The 9,738-nt window shown below is 39.4% G+C and overlaps 1 protein-coding gene across 3 annotated transcripts in view; it reads right to left on the bottom strand.

Annotated features, from left to right (window-relative positions):
- Positions 1-3,657: 3,657 nt before the first annotated feature.
- The window catches only part of Map3k7cl (MAP3K7 C-terminal like), a 51,032-nt gene continuing 44,951 nt past the window's right edge, over positions 3,658-9,738 (bottom strand). For all 3 annotated transcript variants that reach the window (XM_010608584.2, XM_010608585.2, XM_033768186.1), the window contains one exon: positions 3,658-4,722. In XM_010608584.2, coding sequence (XP_010606886.1) covers positions 4,542-4,722 — 181 coding nt within the window. In that variant the 3' untranslated portion in view covers positions 3,658-4,541. The remainder of the gene's footprint in view (positions 4,723-9,738) is intronic.

A 9,738-nucleotide genomic window follows, 5' to 3' on the forward strand; every position in this document is an offset into this window, starting at 1 on the left:
GCACAGCCACTGCCCCAGACGTGTCTGGTGACAGATAAAACAGACTGTCTTCATCTGCACTCACACATGCCTCTTCTTTTGGCGGAGGGGAAGAAATGTTGCTTCCTCCTTTTTACACACCGACCCAGGCTCTCAGGCTCAGAGCGCTGCTCCTAAACGACTTCCCCCGACCGACCTAAGCAGCCAGTGAAAAGTTCTTGAAAGCCCAGCTCCCCCAGGGAAAGACTGATTCCCAGCGTCTGTGAGTCAGGCCCCTCATCCCCTGGTCATTACGGCAGCTTCGCTAATCAGCCCTCGTAAAAGCTGCTCCCTCCCTCCCTGCCTCTCCAGCTGCCCAGGAGCGCACACTCGGAACCGGCGTGGTCATGCAGAGTTCCAGAGAAGAACGCGTGGGCAGGGTTTCGACACTTGGCCGGAAACTGGCTGAACAAATGCAGAACGAGTTTTTCTTCCAGGGAGCATTTGTTTGTAACTGATGAGAAATAAAACATATATATATTCCCAGTTCCTGAACGCAGAGCGATTAAGAATGAAAGGACCTAGCTATGGGCTCTGAGTTACTTCATCTCTACCTTTGAAATGCCCCTCCATGTGATCTGAATCCTCGGATCTGATTACTATCATTATTCAAAAGTAACAGAGACAGTAACTTTAAAAAAAATTGTTTTGAGAGCTCAAGCTTAATCGATAGCGCGAAAATAGGAAGAAAATGGCTAAAGGGGAAGTAGGAAGAGGAGGGGAAAGGAAAGAAGGGAAAAGAAAACTATGCAAAAATGGAAACAGAGTCTTTGTAAATAGAGAAGGGTGAAGGGGGTGAAGGGAGGGCAGGGGGATGGGGGAAAATAAAAACCAAGACACATCATGTAAAGGTACAGGACCCCAGTGATAAATGTAACTGCACTGTTTGCCTTAAATGTTCCAATAAACAATGGGGAAAAATAAAAATAAAATTTAAAACAAAGAGTTCCAGCTTAGGAATCCGCTGTTGTGGACTTGGCAACTTTGAAACATGAGGCAGGCAGGGTTAGAAACGTGGATGGAGTACAGAAATTTTCGTAAAAAGCAGGATTGTTGGAGTTGCCAAATTAAATTTATCTGCTTTTTATTCTGGCAGAACACTTGGTATTGTGTTCTATATAGAATATATTACTTTTATTCTCAGGAGAAAAATATTCATTCCAATTACTCTTTAAAGTACATAACAACCTTATCATCTAGCAATCTATCCACCCATGTATCTATGAATGACATAAATAACTGTGTCACACTCTAAGCAACTGAAAATGAACTATCTTATGAAAGAAAACTATTTAAATGTGATATTCTAGCAGAGAATATGTTACTAATCATGTGCTCAGAATTGTTTAATAGCTTCTTTGTTTTTTGGATTAAGATCAAACTTCTTAATGTAATCTTTAAATTCCTGCCTTCTTTGACAGTTTCATCACATTTTATATGCTTCTTATGTCTTCATGCTCAGCCAAACTGGCTTACCTTCAAGTCTTTGAATATGCCACAGGGCCTTTGCACATATTTTCATTGTTTAGATCTTCTTCCTCTGTCTTCCTTTCTTGCTTCTATAGCTCTTACTCACCCACAGATCTTATCTCATTAGTCACTGCTTCAGGAAGCCATACCTGACACATCCTTTCAGTTATCCTCCCTTTTTTATGTGCATTCATGAATTATATAGTTTTTTTTTCTTTATTTCACATATATATTATCTGGTGCTACATAACAAATCACCCCAAAACTTAGTGACATTTATTCTCTCAAAGTTCCTGAGTATAGGGAACCAGGAGCACTTGAGCAGGCTGGCTCTGGCTCAGTTTTTCCTGAGGTTTCACTCAAGGGAGCAGCCAGCCCTCAGCCATTTGACATTCTGCATGGGGCTAGAGGATCTGATTCTACATTCGCTTTGTGGCCGTGGGCCTCTGTGTCGCTCTGCTTGATTCTCTTTACAACATGGCCACAGGCCAAGGGAGAGCAAGTCAGGAGGAGTCTCTGGTGTCTTCTCTGACCCAGTCCCACAAATCACATGCTGTCACCTGTGCCTGTCTCTACTTTTTGGAAACCTCACTTGACTAACGTAGTCAGAGTGTGACTTCCAGCCACAGACGGCCACATCTGCCTCACGTCTACACAAACTCAATGACACAGTAGACCCTTCGGTGGAGCAGTTGCAGAACACAACATGAGATACGTTTTCTTATCTGTCACCTTTGCCCTGATACTAATGGGACCTCTGCATTTGGCTTTAATGCTCTAACACACTTCCCTCACTGCTAATAACACAGATATTACAAATGTTCGAAGATAGAAATTGCTTCCTTTTTTCTTTTCCTGCATGTGCTCCTAGGCTAGAGCACTAACACAGAGCTATGCCCTCAACACTAAAGACAGGAAAGTTTTCAATGATCTGTGTTACACAGATAATACACGGTGATACATAAGATTAGTGGGAACTGGCCAAATGGATGAAAATAAGACTGAGAAGAAATTTCAGGCTGAGACTAGCAAAGATATGAAAACCACTTATTCAGTGATTCCCCAGTATAATACCAGTGGTACTCAAATATTTTTACTCCATTAAATTATGTTCATTCTGGCGGAGCAGACAGACCTTGGCACTATATTTTCCCTACCCATCTCTTTCTGCAAAGAGCTGTCATTGCGTGAGATCTTTAATACACACAACACCTTTGGGAGAAGCACCGACCAAAGATGCATCTTTGCATTTAAAGGTTAGTACATGAGTTACTCTTCTTTCTCTCATCCCACTGGCCTATACCATATCTGTTTATTAGTATTGTAAGCCTCAGAGTTACTAAAAAGGAAGGCTTTTCCAGGACCACGGATACTTTCACTTTTGGTCAAATATTAAAGCATGAGGGTGAATAGTGTCACATAACATTTAGGATCTGCAGGAAAGCTTCATGTGACAAAAGAGGCAGTGGAGGGTTTAGAAATTAAAGAGCCTCTCAGATTCTGTACCACATGGCCAGAGCTCCGGGTCCTGCGATGTGCTTCCCCGTGGCTTTGCCCCAACCACCCAGCAATTAGCCCACCCCAGGCCCCAGCAATCTCGGTGCTAATGACATGTTGGTCCCAAAAGTTCTTCACTGGGGGGACCGTCCTGTGCACTGCGAGCATTTGGCAGCACCCGTGGCCTCCACCCTCAGCTGCCAGTGGTTCATTCTCCTAGTTCTGGCAACAACAGAAAATGTCTCAGAACACTGCCCAATACCCCTGGGTAGCAAAATCACTTCCGGTTGAGAACCACCAACCTATCCAAGGCCATCATATTATTTTAGCAAAGGATTCTTTATATTTTATGGAAAAATGCCCCAAGGCATAAATGTGTCGTAATCAGTGTGCTCTAAGTTACCTATATGGGAAATCGCAGTTTTACCAAGGAAAAGAACTGCTTTGGTGTTTGTTTTTGGGTTTGGGTTTGGGTTATTGGGGGTTTTTTTAGCACATACAGCAAAGAATTAATTATAAATAGGTTGGGAAATCCCAGCTTTCAGCACAAATGGGGTTAAGGAAGGAGAAAAACACAACCCAGCAGTTTTTGATTCATGTTTAATGGAAAAAAAAAAGTTACATGAGTAGAAATGAACATAAAACAAAGATCAATGTGAGAAAATATGGTGCTAGCTAGAGTGAGGGAAAAACCACTTTAATTCTGAATTTATCCACATATTCCCATCAGTCATTACTGACCTAAAGCATTTCCTTAAATCCAAAGAAAAGTGATAATTATAATCTCACTGTTTTTTCGTGGGAACTGACCCCAGCAAGGTCCAGAGGACACTGTTCCGTTTCCCCAAACCCCCAAACACATGCAAGCAAAGGCAGAGATATTGCTGGCCAGTGAACACAGATGAAGAAAATGAAGAAGCCCTTTCTGTGTCCTTATCCCACCAGCATGTCAGCATAAGCAACTGAGGTTTTGGCACAGATACGATTTCTGCTCACATTTTCATGGGGAGGCTTTTACGGATGTGCAATTATTCATTCTTCGGAAACCTATCATTGAAGGATTGCATCCGCCTGGTGCACACCAACTTACGCAGAGAAGTTTCTGCTGGCTTCTATAGTTGAGCAGATTTGGAGTATGAAAAGCATGAAATTTAAAAAGGCACCAGCGTGGAACGACAGTGAGCATCTTACTGGTGTATTTCGTGGCTCGTGATTTTTAACGGGGTCGGTCAGCATTCTACTTTGATTATTTCCTAGGCTGGTGTACAGTAAGATCACATCTTGCTAAATAAGAAAAAATATATATCTTTGAAAAAGAATTCCGATCTCTGAAAATATATATGGTCAATAGCTTCGCACTAATGATCTCACTTAAAATAAAATATCCCTTCTCTCAAGCTAGAAGCTGGCAAACATTAAACTCTCATTCTAGGAATCTGCCATGTGAGTAATGAAGAGAAGCAGTGGATTTTATTCGCTATCCCTCTAAAAGAACAAGCTTCTGGCCAGCGCACAGCAGTCAGCAGCCTCTCACGTGCACGTTTAATAATTTCACGTTAGGACGACCCCTGCCTCTTCTGATACTGTATCCTGAGCTTCTCCAGCTGTTCCACACACTGCGACTGCGCTAACTTCAGGGTCCGGTTCTCCTCCGTCAGGGCCTCAAATTCCCGAACCAGCTGGGCAGCGTCCACCTTCTCCTTTTCTGCCTGGTCCAGTTTGGCAATGAGCTCCTTTCTGAAGATTTAGGGTACGGGACAGGAAGAAGGACAGAATTCAGTGCAAACCAATCAAATGACGCCATCCGGAAGCAGCTTCTGTTTCATTTTGCTCTTCTGAAATCGTCATCCATCGCTACTTACCTTCAATGGTATGACTTCTATTTTTCCATCATCACACTTTTTATATCTTTATTTTATTCTAGCACTTCTACTAGATACAAACAAAATATTAAATGTACATAAAGATCCCCATAGGTCCCGACAGTAATTTTTTGCATGTACAGCAAATAGTTGAAATTATAATTTTTTTGCTCTTTTTTTGAATAAGGAGTTATTGCAATATGTAGTTGAGACTGGCCTGGAACTCACTATGTAGCCTAGGCTGGTCTCAAACTCACAGCGATACTCCTGCCTCAGCCTCCCAAGTGCCGGGATTACAGGCATGCAGCACCACACCCAGCTAAAATTATAATTTAAGGGAAAAGGAAAAATCTATTTACAATTTTGTATAAAAGTACTGCCTATTGTCTTGTAGGGAGAACTACTTTGACACTTAGCAAATCTGCATCCTCTAAATTCAATGCTTATCTGCTTTCATTTCCTCTACCTGAATTAAACAAATCTTTATGCGGCTTCTTCAAACAAACAAAAACATCCAAACTCCTTTCTTGCACATATTATTTTCTATATCATCTCTCTAGTCCTCATACAGGTATAGTTGTTCCTGTGTATTCATGGGGAAATGGATCTAGGATGCCCACCACCACTGTGGGCACCAGAATCTGCTGATGTTCAAGGCTCTCATATAAAATGGTATAGCATCTGCATATAGATAGATAGATAGATATAAATCATTTCTAGATTACTTATAATGTGTAAGACAGAGTATGTGGTAGGTAAATCATTGCTGTGGAGAGAATAATGACAAGGAAAACCACATGTCCTGACTACGTAGCATATGATTTGGGTTGGGCTGAATCCACAGATGTAGGTAGCACTGTGGGTAGGGAGGACCCTTGTGCTGCAGCCCGCATTAGCAAAACACTAACTGCCCTCAGGGCTGGCTGGACCCTAGAACTCAGAAAGAAGCAGCCCGAGGGCACAGGAGGAGACTGTGGTGGCGATGCCCTAAACAAATTCAGTTCTCAATAAATTTTTGAAAATAATTCATTGATGTCATGTAACCAGTAAGGAGCTATTGCAATCCAGTTTAAATTGAATGAAACTGAGAAACCAAAAGATTTGCCCTTATGTGAATCAGCTAACTCTCATCTACACTACACCTAACTGAATTCTTTGCCTTACATTTCTTCCTCCTCTATAAAGCAAAGAACATCTGGTGAATGTCCCGATATAGTTTTCTGTTTTGGTGTTGTTGTTGTTGTTGTTGTTGTTTTTGGCACGAGGATCGAAGTGGGGACCTTGTACTTGCGAGGTAGGTGGCAGAACCACTGAGCTAAATCCCCAGCCCTTTGATATAGTTTTCAACACGGTTTCCAAAGGCAAAGGTTTTGTGCTGCTGACATTAATAGCGTAGTGGTGAAGTTTTCTTTTAAGATTTGAATTTATTTAATATGTATTTTTAAATATAAATCAGTGCATCAACTCTGTGATTTCAAAGATCCCATATTCTAAAAGGATGATAACTTTTGGAGAAATGTCTATATAAAACTGATTTAAAGAGTGCTCACTTCAGCAGCACATATACTAAAACTGATTTAAAGAAAAATATTGAACAAATAATAATGCAGATATGACATTTCATGGAACTTGTACCCAAGTGACCAATGCTTGGGGCACAATGATGCCAGTCTAAGTCTCAAATATTGTTTTTCTGGGTTCCTACCCTCCCCCACAAAGATCTGGAAGCTTTGAACATGTTCTCAGGGAACAGGTTAAAGCAGTAACAATCTGAAACAAAAAATAAGTAAATAAGGTAGGAACACCCTGGGTAACATGTTGGGGCATTCACTCATCACTACCACAGGCCACATTTTTAAAAGCTTCTCTTCCTTCTTCTACTAATCGGATACTGATGTGACAGTATATACTTTGAAGAGAAGAAGAAAGAAAAATATAAATTTCTGACAAGCAACAATATTCAACTTGATGTTGCAAATAAGTCCAGGACCACTGGGAGAGGAAGTTTCCTGATTACAAATCCAAACCTGCAAGGTTACAATAATTCAAAGCTAGTAAATAACCTGACCATCCCATCCAATAAGGTCTTCAAACATTTTTTATTGTATAAGATTATTAGTTTTTAAAATTTCTGAACACCAACTTACAAGATTTCAATATATGTATATTTATTCATGTTATAAATTATATATGTTGTTAATGTTTTTATGAACCTTCTGAAGCGTACTCACATGCAGATATGTAACACAAGAAGATTGGATGCTAAAACTAGAGGGTGAAAGTTTGATGGGGAAAACGAAATATATTTTCAAAGAGTATTCACACAAATTACTTATTAATTGCCAAGGGTAAATGTGTGTAGAAACCTACAAGACGACCACGTTAGCCAAATGACTAAAGTCGACATTACTACCACAGAGATAAGCAGGTACCATGCATTACAAAGTTCACGGCATCATTTCTGTGATATTTCTGCCAAAAATGCATAACCTAAATCCAATCAGAAGGAATACCAGACAATGTCCACTTGAGGAAAATACCACAAAATTGGCAGCCTATTGATAAATGTTACGAAATGTTTCAGACTTAAAGCAACTAAAGAAAAATGACAACTGAATGCAGTGCACAGTTCTGGACTGAAAAGAAAATAGCTTTGAGTGATGTGATTGGGAAACTAAAACAATATGAATATGGACTGTGGATGTGATAATACTGCTGCATCTTTGCTTTCTTGATATTAATTATTATATGATGGCTAAATGGTGATACATCTAAGTTCTTAGAAAATTCTCACTAAGGTATTTAGGGCGATAAAGCATGATGGTGCGTATTATGCATATATAGATGTTTACATATATACACATATGGAGCTATATTTATATGCATATGTGTATAAAAACACATCATATATATTTATGACTGAGAATGAAAACCCCAGTATTGCTGATGGGAGAAAATAAAGCACAGGTAAAGACATACTTAATAACTGACAAATCCAGTAAAGGATATATAGGATTTCTTTGTTCCAACTTTTGCAACTTTTCTGTGAACTTAAAACTATAAAAATTAAGTTATTTCAGAAGAAAAAAGGGCAAAAAGCAAGTCAGAATTGATGTTCTTTTACATTCTACACTCCATAGACTGCCTTTGCAACCAAGTTGGTGTCCACAGAGCAAAGTCAGGCTCTGGAAAGCAAGTGCTAATTGGGGATAAAGATCAGAGCATGGGGAACACTCATCTGCATATACGCAATGGTCCTTGGGTGGACCTTGCTGATCTTAGGGCCTTCCACCATGGTAAGAGTAGAATAGACTCCTAATAAATGCTTGCTGAATGAATGAATGAAAAAAAAAGTACCACAGAGAAAGGTCATTTATATTTAAAGAGGAGACAGCATTTAATTTAAAAAGTCACATAGCTAATGAGAAAAAAGGAAGCCAATACTTCTGATAAAATGGTTAGAGCTGTTTGCCTAAGCACAGCTGAGAAGTGAATGTCAATAATTAAACATTGATTAGTAAACACCATCCTGTAACTATCTTAAAGAAATTAATAAGTAAAATCTCTACAAGGAAAAATAAGGACCTGCTGTCCATCAGATCAGGTATTCCTGTTCTGTTTCCCCCCCTTCCAAATTACCTGTGTCCTCTTTATGTAGGTGTAAATAAGTGAGGAAACATTAGAATTTGCTTTCAACTTTGGCCTGAAAGTTTTTCATGCTAGGTGTAATAATGGCTCTTTTCCTGGTTCATTGCAAACTCCTGGAGCCATCTGTTACTAGTTTTGACTAAAACAGACAATAAATCACAAAATCACCAATTCTATAACTACAAGAAATGGTCAAGACTGTCTAGTGCAATCTTTCTACACTAGAGAAAGCCAATAATAATTTCATCTTTACTGGAATCAAGAAGATTCAACTGCTAGGTTTCTAAATTAGTTTCATGTACTTGCTTAGCAATTACACAGATATCCAATGAAAACTGTCAAAATGTACGTTGTCTCCTGTCCAGGATCTATATATACAGACATATTTATGCTCATCCATTAGCAATTCATAATTAAATCCTGGCATATCAAGCTACAGAAACTATCTTATAAATACATAATCTGAAGAGCAAATCAATATTTATAATCAGCTAGAAAGAGGTCCTGCCTTGGATATCTTGGTTATCATTTCTAACATTCCCTCTAATTTAATGTAACACAGGGGTGGAGGACCATAGTTATAGGCATCTTATTTCTGAAGTCAAGAACTTGTCATGAAGCTTTGCACGTGATGTAACTCATGTTGTAAGGGCCATAACTGAGGGTTATCGCATAACTCATTCACTGCCCCCATCGTAAGCCACATGCTGGGAAAGGTTTTAGTTGCTAAGCTAAATGAGGGAAGGGAAATTCCAAATATGTCAGTTAAGAAAAAGTTTAGAAGCTTATGAAAACTAATGACAAAATTAAGGAGATTATGCTGCAGGAGGCTGAAACGTAGATTCACCATTGACAAATGGTCTCTGTTCTGGAAAGCCCACTGCTATGGTACGTGGCATTTTCAAAGTTAACTGAGGGCTTTTGTTAGGAAAAGGTAAAATTTTGGACAGTTTGGTTCCAACGCATTAAAGAGTTTGGGATCATAAATATATTTCTCATAGAGTAAATTTTATTTTAAATTAGGGATTTAGGTTGCAGGTTTTGTTGGTGGCTCTGGAGAGAAGTATATATGAGTACAAGCATTTATACATAGGAGAAAAGAATAGATGCTGCAAGATGATTTAAAAAAAGATTGAGGACCAGGGATTTAGCTCAGCGGTTTGGTGACCTGCCTCACAAGCGCAAGGACCCGAGTTCAATCCCCGGTACCAAAAAAAAAAAAAAAAAAAAAAGTAAAAGCCTT

The sequence above is a fragment of the Fukomys damarensis genome, unplaced genomic scaffold (assembly GCF_012274545.1).
Source record: "Fukomys damarensis isolate Sample0158 unplaced genomic scaffold, DMR_v1.0_HiC HiC_scaffold_24, whole genome shotgun sequence".
Taxonomy (NCBI): domain Eukaryota; kingdom Metazoa; phylum Chordata; class Mammalia; order Rodentia; family Bathyergidae; genus Fukomys; species Fukomys damarensis.